At 39.5% G+C, this 18,763-nt stretch overlaps 1 protein-coding gene across 3 annotated transcripts in view; it reads right to left on the bottom strand.

Annotated features, from left to right (window-relative positions):
* Nucleotides 1-266: 266 nt before the first annotated feature.
* The window catches only part of GTF2A1L (general transcription factor IIA subunit 1 like), a 140,694-nt gene continuing 122,197 nt past the window's right edge, over nucleotides 267-18,763 (bottom strand). For all 3 annotated transcript variants that reach the window (XM_029593397.1, XM_029593395.1, XM_029593396.1), the window contains one exon: nucleotides 267-1,191. In XM_029593397.1, coding sequence (XP_029449257.1) covers nucleotides 1,084-1,191 — 108 coding nt within the window. In that variant the 3' untranslated portion in view covers nucleotides 267-1,083. The remainder of the gene's footprint in view (nucleotides 1,192-18,763) is intronic.

The following is an 18,763-nucleotide window of genomic DNA, read 5'->3' as shown; positions in this document are numbered from 1 at the left end:
TATAAGCCACCACTGGATCGGAGCATCAGGCAGTAGTGACTTTTCTGCGGCACAGTTGATCAGGTCTGAAGGCACACTAGTTGGGAAACACTGCTCTAAGCATGAGGCCATCACTTCTCCCTTTATATTTCAGCATACTCGATAACAAATGATGAGTTGAAAATTGATCTTACCCAAATTACTTATCATTAGAGCCATAAAAAATTTCCTAGACCCTTCCATTTTGTTAATCTTGCATATATTAACGTACAATATGGAGTCCATAGTTATAATTTGATACCAGTTTGTTTATTGGGGCACTTCAAGAATTCAAAATTGCAAATGTGATAGCACCATGTGGAACTATCTCGAACCAAATGAGATTATAAATTATAAAAATTGTAAATCTGATTAAACCATAAAGTACCACTTGTTTCATACCAGTTCCAACACCAAATGCACATGAACCACACTTTTCAGCATCTGATAGTATCTCAGGCCATATTAATATATATTAAAATGGTATCATGCATATGTACCCAAAGTAAAACCATATCGGTTACAAAAAGGTACTACATATTGCATGTGAAACGAGGATGAAAGATGATACTATTACAATGTGTCAATAGTTCTCAAAACATCAGTCAAACTCTCCAACTGCATTTCATTTCCTTGCTAGAACCATTTTATATATATCTATGAAAAATATTTTCAAGTTATACATTATAACAATGTAAGTTTCAACAGAACAGTGTACATAAACAAAAATCCACTGGAACACTCAGAACTGGTTATATGAAAATATTAATAAAAATACAGATTTCATACAATAGCTGAAATCTTTCTTCAATAACAAATAATTCGCATATTAAAATAATGTTTTAGACTCATTTTTCTACTAGTAAAACAATGAAATAATTAAGTACAAAACAGAAAAAGAAATTCAAACATCTTGGAATGATTATCAAGCAAGCAGCACAAAATACTTCTGTACTGGGCATTTTATTTAATTTCACTGCTACTTATTGAAAATGAGAAATTATATTTTTTCAGAAAAATGCTTATGGGAAAAAAAAAATCACAAGTATACATACAAAACCCGATTTACCATTCAGCTTCCCCAATGGCTTTTGAAAACACATAGTCTTTGCCACCAAAGCTCATAACACCATCTTTCAAGTAGAACTTCCATTTGTTTTTACTTCGATGGATCTGGTGAAAAATTGAAAGCCATTCCACAAAAAACAGGAATATATTAAAATTCAATAGACACAAACACAACTGTTTCTTTTCAAACTCGTACTTAGGGCCTGATTTACTAAGGCTTCTTTCTCATTTTATGTCAATAGGAGAAAAGCTCAGCAAAGAGGCCCTAGCATCGTTACATGCATATGATTTTGCTTAATTAACTTAGAATAACTAGCCCTTCCATTTATAAAAGGAGATAAGACTAGGGGATAACATTTGTCAAATCAAAAACAAGAACGTGAAAAGTGTTTTTGCCTTTTCTTTGCTCTGGATTGTACTACTGCTATGATTCTGCTGACACAACATGTGGAAAATGGAACATTACAAATTTACATCTTACGTGGAGCATGGTTTGCAATTTAGCTAGCCAACAAACATGTCAATGCATTTTCTTTTTTTTTTTTTTAAGCTGAACCTAGTGACTCACTACATAGTAATATATTTTTGCAACAGTCCATTAGTTGCATAATTATACATTACCACTTGAATTTTTCCCCCACATTTTATGTTCCAAAAGCTTCCTTTTATAATTTAACACAGGCTTTACGTTCTTTGCCCCTCTGTTCTCAAGGGGTTAATTTAATTGCTAATTCAAATTCTACTCTGTACATAGAAACTTTCAAACAAATTAACAGCAAAAATTGTAACTCTGCAATAAGAATTATCTTGAAATAAAAACTGGCAAAAAACAGTATTTCATGGATAGCAAGATCAACAAAGACAACCTGTTTAATTTTCACTGTGCAAATGACACATACTATAATACAAGGGTTATTTTCAGAAAAATATTTTAAGATAATACCCTACTTATCAACAACTTTGAGTCTAATTTATAAATGCTATAATCCAAAAGAATAGGTTCACTGATGTGTCTCCTTCCCTTCCCGACGTCTCTGCCCTTCACTCATTCCCTCTCTTATATCATTATGTCATTCCCAGCCCTAACATACTAAACACTACCTGGAGTCTAATGCGCTAGGAAATAAATTGAGAAGACTGGATAGGCCTCACAGGTCTTATTTGCCGCCATCTATTTTTCCATGATTAATTGTTTTTTTCTTGCAAAACTAGTACTATGCTTTCATAAGCAACTCCTTTTTCATACTGGAAACACGTACATGGAGGGCACCCATAAGTGAGTGCCTTCATCTCTCCTTCCTTCCCATCCAATCGCTATCTACAGGCTGAGAAAATATGCGCTGTGCAACTATCTTTTGTTATTTCTCTCCAGCTATCCAATAAGCCAGGAAAACCATTGGTCTACAACCACGATCTGCATCACACAGTAGAATTACCTGTAAGGACCTTTTCCCTACAAATAAGTACATTTGCCTTATTAAACAATAAACACATTTTCTGCTGTAGAAAATGTTCTAATTTTGCACACCCCCCCTTTTAGGAATGTAGTACTCAGGTACTGCCAGCAGGTGGGAGTGCAGAGATATCTGTGGAAAATTGTCAGGTTTCCAATGAAAAGAGGAAGCAGCTTGTAAGTTCTCCCCGAAATAAGAAAATAAGTGGTAATAGTGGTAAAGCTCCCTGGCCTTACCACTATGCAAGAAGAATCAGGAGAAAATTTGTGAAGCCTTAAACTTCCTCATCAAACGCAGGAGGGATTGCTGGGAACAACGGTCAGAGATGGGCCAAGTGTTTTGGCTAGCTTTGAGGTCATTAGTTGGAAAAGTGTGTATAAGAAATAAATGATTTCAATTATTATTTATATACCGCACCTAAAGCAGACCACAGCGGTTTACAACAAATAAATCATTAAATTACATAAAAACATTTTAAAACACTTTTATAACCCATACTCATACCCCACCCTTTCATAAAATACCAGGAAATTATTCCACTTTAACCCCATATTTTTCCCACCTTATACCACCATAAACAAAATGGCATGAAAGGAAATCCTCAAAGAGAAAAAGTTACATCCTCTGCCCATCCTTCCTCCACTCTAATTCACTACCTACCAGTAACCTGGTACACACACTCATTTTGAGAAAAGCCAGGTTTTCACCCTTTTCCTAAAAGCAAGATAATTCACTTCCTGGTGAATCTCTCTTGGCGCTGAGTTCCAAAGTTCTGCTCCAATCACTGAAACTATCCTTCTATGACTCTTAGTAATTAATTTCTTTATTCAATTTTGATAATCACACAGAAATAGTTTCCAGTATTACATATTCACAATCAACAGGCAATCCTTTCTATCCCTACTTCTTTTAAATCATTTAAGGCAGGTATATAAGTCTCCGAAAAGAAAATGGAACAATTAACTAATTTAACTAACTAATCTAGTTAGTATAAGAAAAAGAAAAAGGAAGGTAACCCATATTTATTTTATTTTTCCTGAGTAGGTTGAGTGTTGGTCCTCCCAATTCCCTGGTTATCTATCAGGAACCTTAATTGGGAAGGTTCAAAGAAAAGATATCTAACATTATTCAAATGAACCAAACACTTACATGGATATCTGAGAGACATCCTGGCTCCCATTTGTCTAACCTCTTGAGTCATCTCTAGAAATTTCCGCCTACGAATTTGAGTAATCCTAGTTAAATCTGGAAAAACCCAAATCTTTTGCCCCAAAAACAGTTTATTTCTATTCCGAAAGAACATATTCAAAACTGAATCTCTATCCAATGATATTACAAAGGTCACCTTCTATGATTCTTGACACACTTCTCTCCTTCAGGCCGATACAGTACAGTGCGCTCCAGGGGATAATCCACGGTTGGATGCGCGTTTTTGACGCACTAGCTTTACCCCTTATTCAATTCAGTAAGGGGTAATAGTGCATCAAAAACGCGCATCCAACCCCCCCGAAACTAATAGCACCCGCAACATGCAAATGCATGTTGATGGCCCTATTAGTTATTCCCGCGCTATTCAGAAAGTAAAATGTGCAGCCAAGCCGCACATTTTACTTTCAGAAATTTGCGCCTACCCAAAGGTAGGCGTTAATTTCTCTCGGCACCGGGAAAGTGTACAGAAAAGCAGTAAATATCATGGCGATATTAAGTTGGAGGTCCCAAAAGTAAAAATAATTTAAAATTTAAAATCAGCCCGCGGCTCGAAAACCGGACGCTCAATTTTGCCGGCGTCCGGTTTCTGAACCCGTGGCTGACAGCGGATCAGAGAACTGATGCCGGCAAAATTGAGCGTCGGCTGTCAAACCCGCTGACAGCAGTCGCTCCTGTCAAAAAGGAGGTGCTAGGGACGCGCTAGTGTCCCTAGCGCCTCCTTTTACCGCAGGCCCTAATTAGCATATTTTTATTTACTGTATCGCGCGCACAGGACACTGGCCTGTGCGCGTGCCGGGAGACCGGGCACTCGCCTGCTCTCCCGCGTTTCTTTCTGTATCGGCCTGCTTGTTAGCACTCGTAAAAGATTCTCATAACAAACTTGAGATTTCAAGTTGGCACATAGGTTTTCGTTACAAGTATCCTGCTCACTTATGAAGAACAGAATGATTTCATCACCCTTTTGAATGCATTAGACTTGAATCAGTTGATTTTTCCTATGCATGAAGCATGGCATATGTTGGATATGATGTTTGCTCTCCAAAATTAGTTCGATTTGAATTGGATTTGAGATCTTCAACAAGTAAGGTTTTATGATCAGATCATGTTTTAATTATGTTTAAAATATGCTTGATTGAGTGGGACCAAGATGGCGGCATAGCCAGGCTGCTGAGCGCTTGCTAGCCCCGTTTCTCTCTTTGTTTGATTCCTGGATCTTACCATGCCTTCTAAGCATAAGGGGAAGGTGAGAGTTTTCCCTCCTGAACCCTTACCTTCTTTGGGGCAGTTGGACATCGTACACTTCATGAGCCAGCCAGCTGAGTAGGGAGCCGAGGAAGTTGATGTGAGATGCGGCTGGGACAGCTGTGTTCTCCGGCAAGTGAGGCGTCCCTCAGCCCAGATCTTTGCCCTCCTCCGGCGCAGCGTGACCCTGGCGAGGTTCTCTCTCAGGCGTGGCTGGAGCGCCTGAGGAGGAGGGGATGTTTCCTCGCCTGACGCTGAATGCAGGAACGCCGTCTGGCCCCGAAACAGAGACGAGCTCGAGAGCTGGAAGCTTGGAGGTGGTTCGGACTGGTGTGTTGCTATCAGGGCTGCCAACGGAGAATATCCCCATTGGTCAACATGAGGAAAATCCTGCCAGCGTAGAGGGTGAGTCCCTGGTTGTGTTATCCCATCTGCCGGAGGTCACTTTAGACGCAATTTGGGACCTGGTCGCAGGCTTTGGGTCTTCTCTAAAGCGTTTAGAACAAAAAATGGACTCTCTCTCATTTAATTCCCATCAAAAATTTTTGGAGGTTCAAGAACTGGTTAGTGTTGCCTCAAATAAAATTTTGGATAATGAGAAAAAGATCCAGGCATTTCAAGCCTTAAATGCTGCTATCATCAAAGAGCAGTCTGCTTTTTCCAGGCGCTTGGAATTTATAGAAAATAATGCTAGACATTTGAATTTGCGCATCTTGAATTTCCCAAAGATAGCTGTTGAAATTCCTTTTGTGACTTTGAAGCGTTTTCTTTTAGAGGTTCTAGGTTCACCAAAGAGAATATTCTTCAATCAATTTTTGTTGTTTCCTTCCTAAAAGAACAGCTTCAAGATCTGCAACTGATGGTCAACCATCTGGAAATTTATCCAGCTTTCTTGAGGACTCTTACTTAGAAGTTTTGAAGAGAAACACAGTGTTAGTTTCTTTTATTTCCACTTTAGATTTAAATAATGTCATGCGTATTTTCTTTTGGAAATTCCTGATAGCTTTTTATGGTCAAGCTGTGAGGATCTATCCTGATTTAGCTCAAGTAACACAAATACGAAGAATAGAGTTCCTTTCCCTTAGACAGGGGGTTACCTCTTTAGGTTATTCCTTTACTTTACGCTACCCCTGTAAATGCATTATTAAGAGGGGTGGCGAATGTTTCAACTTTTTTTCACCTGAGCAATTACGTCTCTTTATAGAAGCCCGTAGGCCAACTACCTCTTCCCCTGCAGTCTAAGTGAAGGTGTAAAAAAAAAAATATTATGCTGGTTTTGGTATGCTATGTTAATGCCTTTTCTTATTCTAATTTTTCTTGCCTTTTATCTCCCTTTGATTGCATTCCCCCCCACCCCCTTTTATTTCTTTATAATGAATTAGATTGGATAATCTTAAATTATGTTTTTCTTTTCCCTTTTTCTTAATGTTTTTCCTCCCTTGAATAGGATTGTAAAGTATCCAATTGTTATTTATATTTGCAAACATTTATTTTGTGTTTATTTGAAAGTTGATAAAGAATTTAAAAAAAAAAAAAAAAAAAAAATATATATATATATATATATATGCTTTATTAACCATCATCTTGTAGCTGATGGAGGGTGCTCTTTAGTTAAACCATCCTGTTGGAAGATTAACCAAGAGCTTTTTAAGGAAGCCTGGGATCAATCAGCTGTACATCTGAAGACTGAACAAGAAACTATTAGAAAAGTGGATAGATATAATGAATATTTAAAGGAAGTTTTAGATAAGAGTTGCCCCTCAGAAAATGGTAAAGAGAGAGTACCCTCAATGGGCTCCTTGGTTTGGTTATGAATGCCTTAGTTTAAAAAGACAAGTGATATGAATAAAAAAGTATCGAAAAGCTAGTAAAGATTACAAAATTGACTACTTCTTTAAACTGCCCATTGGTACTTTTTGCAATTACAAAGCAGCTTCTTTCCTTAAATACTGGGCAATCTTGTGTCAGTCATGCTGATATAATGTAATTGCTAGTTATTTTTGCCGAGAAAGTTAATCATCTAAAGGTAGATTATTGACTATCAGTGGAAATAAGGTTAATTCTGAGGCTGCTGGCCCTTTGTGGTAAAACCTGGCTAATATAAGGTGGACTAAATTCCATTCTGTGAGGAATCAGGACGTAATTGACATTCTCATTGATAAAAAAAACCAAAAAAAAACCCGGGGGTTGCTCTGGTGACTGTCCTTTAGCTGGTGCAGGCATTGAAAAATGTATTTGCTGAATTAAGGACATCATTATTTCCTCTTTTCAGGATGGATATTTGCCCAGTCCTATAAAGGTAGCAAGTGTGAGGCCAATTTTAAAGAAAGTGACTGTTTCCTGCATATATGATTTTTCCAGCTGCAGCCTTTTACCATCTCTGCACGGTGAATTTCCTCTGCTGAGGCTGGACATGCACACATTTTGTTTGCATGCACAAAGGAGCATAAACAAAGGATTATTTTCGATTCTTTTGTTATCATGAGCTTACCAATTACATACCTGTGATTACCGGACAGGATCGCTATGGCGAGCTAAGTCATTGGTGACATCATACGAGGTGCCCAAATAATCCATGTCTTGTCTGTGTTCCTTTGAACAGTGACTGTTACAGAAAGGAATCTTTGGAGATTGAGCATTAATTAAGATAAATTTAATCAATGAAAAGAAAAATCCCACTGCTTTTTGATTTGTTTAGGTCACATTCACCCAACTTTTTATGTATTACAGAGATATGGCTATCTGATGAGGATGCAGTGAATACTAACCAACTTTGTCCCTCTGACTACCAATTAATTCCTAAACACTACAGCAATAAACGCCAAGGAGGTCTTTTGGTAGCCTATAAGAAAAGTTCTTAAAATGTCACTTTGTGATTTTAATTTTGCTCTGCCATACAAAGTGCTGGTTCTTTTCTTTCTACTGCTGAGCCTGGATTTTGTTTATGCTCCACCAGGCCTTCTGCATTTTAATATGTCTCCAATGACTGAATGTTTAACAACGAATGTCAATTTGGAATCTCTGTTCATATTGAGTAACTAATCTACATGTCAATGTGGTGCCATGGCCTGTAATATGGATTAATGTTTGGATGCGATGCTTGCCTGTGGTTGGGATCAGGTTATTTGTAGCCTGACACATAAAGCTGGACATATGTTAGATCTATTTTTTGTTAATCTGAATTTCCTTTCTCTGGGACCCTCAGGCAAGAAGTCTAACTTTGATACATCTAGAATTCTCTGGTCCGATCACTTTATCTCTCTAGAATGTTTTATTACTGACATGACACGTAAGCAAAAAAGTAAACCAAATTTGATCAGGAAGAAAGGGAAACTTGATATAGATGCCTTCTGGGCCAAGTTCAGTGCATTATGTTCTAATCTTAATTTTTCTGATACTACAACTGCGATGAATGATTGGAAAGCTGCTCTTTATGTTATAGCTGTTGAACTGACACCATATAAATTGGTTCCTAATCATCATGGTACCAGGATCCCTTGGCATATGAAAACTCTTCACACATTGAAACGTCAACTGTGGAGACTGGAGCATAAATGGCGTGAATTACTCTCTGTGACTGACCACAAAATTTATAAGCAATTTCTGATATGATATATAACTGCCATCGATAATGCCAAGAGAAAATTTTATAGCGAAAGAATTAACCAGGTTTATAACAATCTTCGTGAGTTGTTTTGGACTGTTCAGTATTTAATGCATTCCACCTCCGGTAGTCTGACGATCCACTGTCTTTATTAGCTCCAGCTAATTGTAGAGATTTGCCACACACTAAGAAAAAGCTCAAAGATATTGCCTCGACCTTCTAGAATCTCTCTTTACCTAGCAAGACTCCTTTGGTCAGTTCCAAATGAGCAGAATTTCAGTAGTAGCATATTTAGAGGTTGTTCAATTCAAAGCTCATGTCCACTTATTTCTCCACCAACTGTAGTTTTAAAAATTGTTAAGAGGATATTGCTTCCTCTGACTAAGCTGATTAACCTGTCTCTGATGGAAGGGCACCTATCAGAATCCCTGAAGCAGACATCAGTCCATCCACTTTTTAAAAAACAATGCTAGATCCAAAATGTTTTGCAAGCTATCGTCCCACTTCATTTTTGCCATTTTTGATTAAACAGTAGTTTTCTAACATATGGAAATTTTCCTATCTTCGGCTCTTTCCAATTTGGCGTTCTTAAGTCCCTGAACACAGAAATGTTATTAATCTCGACCACTGATATCATTAGATGAAGTTTTCAGGCCAAGTAAAGGTTTGGGCTTGTATTATTAAATATTTTGGCTTCCTTTGATACTGAGGTTGGAGGCTTTTTGAATTGCTGACAGTTTTGGCTGGGTTTTCATCATATTTGTCACAAAAACAATAAATTAGGTTTGAATTTGAAATATCTTCCTAGCAAATGCTGGAATCTGCCGGTCCTCTAGGGTCGTCTCGGCTATCTTTTTAATATCTGCCTAGCCCCACTTTGTCATGTTCTCTCTGCTCTTGGAATAAATTGTCATTTATATACCGATGTCATCCAGTTTTTTTTTCCCAATGATATCAATTTGGTCTTCAGTTGCTGATTTTTTTGTCACTCTGCCTTCTCGACCTTTAGAGCTTGGCTATCCCAAAACAGAGTCACTCTCATTGTTGCTAAGTCAGATATCATGGAATGTATTTTTTAAGCTAAAGATGGCTAAGTGCCTTAGGTTTATACTAGGTCAAACTGGTTTCCATGCTGTGGCCCAGGGACTAATTCTGTAATCTTTAGTTTACAGCAATACTATCTTATTCTGGTCTTCCAAAAAAATCACCTTCAGGTACTTCAAATGGCCCAGAATGCTATTATTTGAATAATAGTGGGCCTTAGTCAAAAACAGCATAGAACCCCAGTTCTGATAAATTTACATTGGCTTCCTATATTCTTTAAAGTACGTTTGAATTTATGATCTTAAAAGCACTGAAAGATGATGGACCAGAATATCTGAAATACCCGCTATGTCCATATGTACCTGGGCAGCCAGCCCTTGCTGTCTTTAGAACATGGGAAGTTAGCGGTTCCAGTATTCTCTAAAACCATGCCTGTTTTATGGAATAGTCTTCTGCTATCTCTTAGAAAAGAACTGGATGTGATTTTGGAAAGAATTAAAAATGTAATTAAGTTTATGAAGAAATAACAGCCTAATTTTAATTGGAAGGCAAATGTTTTCTTGGAATTTGTTGGATATTTGTATTGTTTTTGTGTTATTTTGATATTTATTTATTTATTTATTTAAGGTTTTTTTATACCGGCATTCATGAACTCGTTCACATCATGTCGGTTTACAGAAAACAGGGGTGCGGATAATACAACCAAAAAACATAAATAACGTGATGAAGAGAAGCAGTTACAATTAACAAGGGCTAATGAACTGGGAATGTAAGAAATAGAAAGAGATAGAGGAGAATAATTATATACAAAAGTTCAATATAAATATGGAGTCTCATATGTACAGTCTCTGAGTAGAGAGTTTGTTTATGGTGATATTAGGTAGAGTTCGAGAAGGCTTGTCTGAAAAGCCATGTCTTGAGTCTTTTCCTAAAGGTTAGGAGACATGGTTCGTTTCTGAGTTCTGGAGGGATGGAATTCCATAACTGTGGGCCTGCGGTGGAAAGGGCTCGGTCTCTTAAGGTGCTGTGATTAGTGGTTTTCGTGGGTGGAACAATGAGGCATCCTCTGTAGGCTTCCCTGGTCGGTCTTGTGGATTTGTGGAAGCGGGGAGGAATTTGTAGATCGATTGTGGTATGTTGGTGAATGATTTTGTATATCAAGGTGATGGATTTATAAATGACTCTGAAATGAATTGGTAACCAGTGGAGGTCTTGTAGCACTGGGGAGATATGGTCTCTTTTCTTAGTGTTTGTCAGTAGTCGGGCTGCTGCGTTTTGGACCATTTGGAGCGGTTTTGTGTATGAGGAGGGGAGGCCAAGTAAAGTGGAGCAGCAGTAGTCCAATTTTGAGAAAATGAGGGCTTGGAGGATGGTTCTGAAGTCTTTGGCATGGAAGAGTGGTCTTATCCTTTTTAAAACTTGCAGTTTATAGAAACAGTCTTTGGTGGTTTTATTGATGTGGGCTTTGAAGTTTAGTTTATTGTCGATTAGCACACCTAGATCTCTTACATGAGTGGTTTGTAGGTTGTTTGGCAGAGAGGTTGTGAGATTGTTATCAGGAGTTATGAGTAATACTTCAGTTTTGGCGGAGTTTAGTACCAGATTGAGGCTGTTGAGGAGGTTTTTGATTTCTAGGTGACAGGATTCCCAGTATTCAAGGGTTTTTGAGTATGATTCTTTGATGGGGATCAGGATCTGGATGTCATCTGCATAGAGAAAGTGTATTAACTTGAGGTTGATGAGGAGTTGACATAGTGGTAGGAGGTAAATATTAAAGAGTGTAGGGGATAAAGAGGAACCTTGTGGGACTCCGATGGTCGAGTCGTGGCGTGATGATTCTTTATTCTGGATTTTTACCTTGTAGCCTCTGTTGGTTAGGAACGATTTGAACCAGGAGAGCGCTAAACCAGAGATTCCTATCGCAGCTAGCAGTTTGATGAGGATAGCGTGATTTACGGTATCGAAAGCTGCTGAGAGGTCCAAAAGGATCAATAGAAAGGATTGACCTTTGTCTGTACCTAAGATGAGTAGGTCTGTTAGGGAGGTAAGTAGGGATTCTGTGCCCCTATTTTTGCGGAATCCATGCTGTGAGGCGGATAGAATTTTGTTGTCTTCGATGAAGTCCGATAGTTGGGCGTTCACAAGCCTTTCCATAATCTTAGCTATGATAGGGAGATTAGCTATTGGACGGTAGTTGTTGGGGTCTTTTAGGTCCAGGTTGGGTTTTTTTAAAAGAGGTTTGAGTGAGGCTTGTTTGAGGTCTTCTGGGAAGGAACCTTGGGATAGCGAGCAGTTGATGATGTCTGCTAATGTTTTGGATATGGTGTCTGGTATTGAGAGGAGAAGTTTTGAGGGAATATGATATGGTGTAAATATGATATGTAAATATGATATGGTGTAAAAGATGTTTTAATGTAGATTCTTGTAATCCACTTTGTATAATGCTATTGATAAAGGCAGAATATAAACTTTGTAAACAAATAAATAATTAAGAGATGGAAATATGACCAACTGGCTGTCCCTAAATCTCTTCCAGGAGTAACTACTGTGGTTTCTGCCCACAAAGAAGCTTGCACTCTAGTTGAATGAGCCTGAAAAAATTTCAGAACTTGTCAGACCTTCAACAAACATGCTAACGAGACGAGACTTAGATGCTATCTGCTGACTAGTTATGTAGCTACAGCAACCTTCTTGTTAAGACGATCAATACCACTGCTCAAGAAATCTTAACCATATCATACACAGCATGAGCCAAAAGATTGCCCTGATTCCAATCAATCCATCTCCAGACTCTCCAAAAGGTAATATAACCAGCAAACCAGGGTGAGAGCTTTGTACCCCTTCCCAAATGAAGAACTGTAGCAGAAAATGCTTGCTTCAAAAGGGACTCAATCTTCCTATCCTGTGCATACTTAAGAGCAATACCTCCTATAGGAAGATTAGTCTTGCAGGTCATAGGCAATACTAAAGTGCAACCTGGGGAACCCGAACTAAAGACTGCCTTTCTTCCACCAACAAGGTCTATTTATGGTCTTGCTCGCTCTGAGCACCCCCATCAGATAACTTCCACTATGACACCACCATGTGCTTTGGCACTTTATGAAGCAGGACAACCCCAAATGACTTTTTGATGCTCTCCAGGATAGGATATCCATCAGGATCCTCCTCAACTCTGGAGTCTGATATATATGGAGGGCAACTCCTCTTTCCAAAATAATCTAATCATGGAAGATTCTTCACCCTCTTCTATCACCCCTTTCTCAACAACTACAGGGTATCCTCAGCCCCTGTGCTCTCTCCAGCTCACCTACTGATCTTGGGGGCAAGAGACTCTTGGACCATGTCTAAAACTTGACAAGTGATCTCAGAAATGAGCAGATCTTCCACTCAGAAGAAAGCTAGAACCTGAAACTGGCCACAGAAAGCTCAAATCCCCTTCACCCTACAGACGTTAGGAAGAACCTTACTATCTGGTGCATAGGATGCAGTAACTCCAGAAAAGGGAAAAATGCCCCTAAGGGTTGAGAAGATAAACCAAATATACTTAAATGTAAACATGGCTCTCCTTAGGCAGCAGAATGAATAAGCCATAATGCATGGGTGATATCGTGGGGAGAAAGAACAATGCACTTCCTGAGATTAATACCCCCCTCCCCCCAGGGTCGAAACCCATCTAAATGAGAGTTCTCAGAAAAAAAAAAAGAAAAAGACAGGTCTGCACCACAAGGGATATCCAAAATGGCAGTCATTTCTGCACAAGAGATCACATGAGGCAGTAGGAACTGTGTTCTCTTCAGTTGCTTTCCTGTGCATAGGAAATGTTGACGACTGCCATGCCCCATCACATCCAGGACAAACTAAACCAGCCATTTGGAGACGTGCTGATGTCCACAGCCCCCCCATAAAGGCACTCTATATCTACTATGCTTCCCCTCAAATGAAAAAGAAAGATGCCCTCCCCTTGCAAATCTTCCTGCTGCTGCAGCTGGATGGACCTGATGCTGACTTGCAAGACCACCACTACCTCACTGGAAATCTATTCACACCCCTCCAATGAATGGTCCAAAGACCTTTTCTCTCCACCTATGCTGACTGCCTGGAGCCACAATTACAGTAGGACAGTGATAGAAGAAAAACTTCTTGTCCTGTTTTTTTTTTCTTTTAAACTTTATGAAGCCTGCAGTCAAAGGTTAAGAAGGACCCAGGGCAAGGCAAAGGAGGACAAAGCAAGGCAAGGGGAGATGGGAAGGGTGAGAAAGCTGCCAAGAGAGGGCAAATAAGGTGGGATAGAAGGAGAAAAAAAAGGGAGGAAAGAGGCACCAGGCAAACCTGCAGTTTGTCTCCTTTAGTACCCCCATACCTCTGTACTCTATTAGGGTCCACAGACACTAAGAAACCTACACTGGAACCTGTCCAACTAAGGCATGCACTGCACCCCTTCCTCCAAAGAAGCTTCGGAACAGGGCCTGCTCAACCAAGGGAACAAACTAGTTGTTGGCCCTCAGCCAAAGATCTTCCTCCATTAGAAGAGGTAACCTTAGACTGATGCTAGGGAGCGGAAACAGACCTACTCTACCAAGGGTAGGCCAGTCACAAAATCTTGGGAACAAGAAAATCCTGCTTTACCAGACTAGCTCATGCCACTGTCTGCTAGAGTCAGATAATACTGGCAATTGACTGTAATGTACCAATTCTAATACTAACAGTGATAATGTCACTGGAAACGTTGTGTTCTCTATCTCCATCTGCTGGCAAGGTAGTATAAACTCATGAAGCTGGACTGGAGTAGCAGAATGATAAGGAACGTATATTTCTAGAACTGTGTCAAGTTGGCAGAAATATAGATGAAAAGTCCACATAACTCTGCATTGACACATTCCAATCTGTTTTCCAGTGATCTGCAATGCTGGTCCTCAAAAGCTACAAAACTATGTAGATTTTAAGCTAAGCAAAGTATAAATTTAAACTATTTCTTACAAAATGCATGCAAATATATCAATTATTAACTGTAGATATTATGAAAATGAGGTTTTATAGTCCTTGAGAAATTGAATTTTATATATCCTTGCTCGAACCAGTTATAAAATGAGATCTAAGAGATCTGTGTTCTCCATATACAGAAAGATGAAGTAGCCATGACATGTAGGGTGACATCATCTGAAGGTGCCAAACGTACGTACCCTTTTCTCCTAGCTCAGAGAGCTTTTACTCTACTGAGTATGTGCAGGAGTTCCTCCACCTGCGCTGCCTCATGAGTCCCTCAGTTGATTGTAGAGCTTAGTTTTAGTTGGTAGTCAACTATCCAGGGAGGTGGGCAGGCATTAAGCATGGTTAATTCACCCTGTCTACTGAATTTATGGTAAGCAAATTTGCTTTCTCCATTGGCAAGCAAGGCCGACTTAGCCATGACATGTGAAGAGTCCTAAGCTGAGGGTTGCAGCAGAACACTTACTGAAAAGCATCTCCCACCCCGCCGCTCCTGCCCCCCACCCCATGGAGAGTGGACTACTGGGTAAAACTGCTTGCCCAAAATTAGTGTCACTTCTTCAGATTGTCCAGACAGAAATGGGATGTGAAGGTGTGAACCGATGACCAAACTTCAGCTTTGCAAATGTCTTTGATAGGCCTGGCTCAGAAAGGAGCTACTGAGGTAGCCATGGCTCTTACTTGATAAGCCTTGAAGGAGTGTGTGATCTGAAGGCCAGCCAAAGCATAGCACTGTGTGATACAGTCTGCCAGCCAGTTGGATAACATACAATTGGCAACTGCTATTACTAGTCTATCAATATGCTAAAGCCCTTTTGCAATCCAGTGAATGGAGGGTCTTTCCCCTTCATGTGTATAAGGTCTTAGAAAGAACATAGGCAAAATAATGGCTTGATTCCTATGAAAAGCCAAAATTACTTTTGTCAGAGACTTGGAGTGAGTGCAAGACACCACTCTACTATGGAAAAACTGTATGTATGGTGAGTAAAGAACAATGCCGGAAGCTCACTGATTCTTCCAGTGGACATAATTGCAACTAGAACACTGCTTTCCAGGTAAGTAACTTTAAGGAAACCAACTAATGGTTCATAAAGTGGTTTTATTAATTGTGCCAATACATTGAGATCCCATGGCACCTGCAGTTTGGTGACCAGAGGTCTCATATGCCACAAGCCTTTCAGGAACCTTGACTCTAAAGGATTTATGGATATTGCTTTTCTAGCCACATTGAAGATGCAATGCTGCTGAGATGCACTTTGGCCGATGACGAACTGAGACCTAAGGAAGATAGGGAGAATAAGTACTAGAGCAACTTCTTTGGATCACAAGCAAATGGGTCCGGGGAGTTTGCTTGACATCAAGATGAACATTTTTTCTATTTAAAATCAAAATCTCTTCTAGTTGAAGGCTTCCTGATAACAATCAAAATATCCTTAACTTTTGTGGGGAGTGACAGTAATCAACATCTATGCCGTCAAGTTGAGAGATTATTTGGTCTGCTATGTTAGTTTACTTAAATGCCCAGAAATAAAAGGTTAATGAATAAATATAAATGTGTTACCTTTTTATTGGAATAACTTTATACACTTCTTTACTAGCAAGCGTATAAGCTCTCAAAAGCTAGTCAAGAAATATATTGTTAAACCAATTGAAAGGTATCACCTTATATTTTTTTTGTTTTATTTGTTAATCTTTATGTCTGAGCAAGTTGAGGAAAATCTCAGATAACACAGATGACCCAGAGGGATCAGAAGGCTGATTGACAATTTGATGTGGTTCTCACCTGTCTGGGCCACACTGAAGCAATGAGGATCAGGCATACATGGCCTTGAATGCCTTCTGCATTGGTCTCACCACAAACAGAAGTGGTGGAAAAGCATAGGGCAAATCTGCATACCACTTTAGCAGAAAAACAACTAGAGCACATCTGAACTTGTTTTGAAGAATGAAGCATAATTTGTATACTTTCTTGATGTCCTCTGATGCGAACTAGTCAATCAATGGGCAACCTGAGAGATCAACCTATCTGTTACTGTTTGATCCAGAGATCATTTGAGGGGACGAAATACTCTGCCGAGGTGATCTGTCAACGTGTTGAAGATCCTAGGAAAGTAGGTTGCTTGTAGGAAGATTATGTGGCTGCAAGCTCACTCCCAAATTCTGATTGGCAGATGGTTTACGAAATCGTGCTCCCTTGCTTTTTCACATAGAACTCTGCTACTTGCTTGCTGGTTTGGATCAGAATTCTCTTTCCATGAAGGAGATGTGAAAAAGCTTTTTGCATGTCCAATTGCTCATAGCTCCAGCAGGCTGATCTGAAACACACATTCTGTTGATGATCAGACTCCTTGGGTTTAGAAAGAGCTTGTGTGAGTGTCCCATCCCCTGTGGATGTTGCCAGCGTTACTTGATGAAATAGAAACCAAAGGGCAGCTCCCATCTCCAGGACATTTGGGCTTAACCACCATTGGAGAGAGCCCTTTGTATCTGCAGTGACCCTCACAGGTGCAACAAAGGCTGAAGCAATGAATTCAAAGATTACTGAACAGAAATGAAGTCCACCTATTAAAGAAGGGGCACAGCATCTTTCAACACAGAATGAGAAACCTGCTGAGGAAGGCTTTAAACTAGAATCTTCAGGGATGAGTGAACAAAACCCTAAGGTAAGTAAAATATTAAATATTTGTATAGAAATGGAAAAAAGGGCAATATCTGGAAAGTCATGTACACCAATGCTGACAGCATGAGAAATAAAGTCCCAAATCTAGAGGCAGTCATAGAAAAAGCTGATTTAGATATAGAGGCTGTCGATGGGATCCAAGATGGCGCCGGCAGCGTGGCGGGTGTGAGTGTCCTGCTTACTGCTGGAAAGTTTCAAGTTGAATAATGTCTCATTCTGCCCACAAAAGGGCCAAGGAGCGTCTGGCCTCGGACGCGACAGTGGTCACTTCAATCGTGGGTCCGATGGACGTCCAACTTCGCCGTAGGACGGAGTCAGGGGAGCGATAGGAGGGGGGAAGAGGAGCCCTCCTATGCTCCAGAACTGATGACATCACTCTCCCCTGGGGAGAGATCGCCGCCAGCCAACCCAGTCGTAAGGCTCCTGCAGGAGCGAGGAGATCTGGGGTTGTCTGAAGCTGTCAGCCCAATGGAATCCTCGACAAGGCATGAAACCCTGCTGAAAACTGTTGCGGCTCAACAACTTAATCCTGAGGCTGGCGAAATACCCACCAGAGCAGCAGGAGCGGGGCCTGAAGACAGCTTTGTGGATTTTTCCTCATTGCAACTTTAAAACCTGGTAAGACCACAAACCTTTACACTGGAGCTCATTTGGGAAGCAATAAATGATTTGAAGAATATGGTGATACAGATGATAGCTCAACTGAATATAGTGAAAGACACAAAAATGAGAGTTGATAAAGTAGAAGCAGAAAACACCCAAATTAAAAGTGAACTGTTGACAGTTAAAGTTGACCTGGGAAAGCTGACCGATTTACAATATTCCTTGGTTAAGGAAAATCAGATTTTACAACTTAAAATTGAGAACTTGGAAAATATTTCAAGGAGTAAAAATATTCGGTGCATTAATTTCCCCAAGCTTCTGATGTCAACACCAATGCAACTTTGGTGGAGATACTTAATGGAGGTGCTTAAATTACCTGAAGTAACATTACCTATTATATCTAAGTTATATTACCTTCCTCCACTGAAGAAAGCCATTAGTGGAAACAGCAACGAGAATATTTTGACGCAGGAATTACAACCACCACAGGCATCGAGTATAAATGTAACCACAATATTAGAAGATTCTGAGAGTAATTTGGCAAAACCATCCACATTGCTGGTGAATTTTATGTTAGAGTCTGATAAAGACTGGGTATTCAGAAAGTATTTCCTAAATAGATCAGAGGAATTTTTGGGCTGCAAAGTTCAGATGTTTCCGGATATGTCTAGGCAATCCCAAAAACGTACAAGACAATTTTTGTTGTTAAAACCTCAAGTAGTCCAATTAGGGATGTTTTTCATATTGAAATTTCCATGTAAATGTTTAGTAAAGCATGGAGGTAATACATATATATTTACTCAACCATCTCAGTTAACAGAATTCTTAGTAAGTAAAAGTAGACCATTACTAAGC

The sequence above is a fragment of the Rhinatrema bivittatum genome, chromosome 3, assembly GCF_901001135.1.
Source record: "Rhinatrema bivittatum chromosome 3, aRhiBiv1.1, whole genome shotgun sequence".
NCBI lineage: Eukaryota > Metazoa > Chordata > Amphibia > Gymnophiona > Rhinatrematidae > Rhinatrema > Rhinatrema bivittatum.
This window is presented reverse-complemented; position numbering and strand designations above follow the sequence as displayed.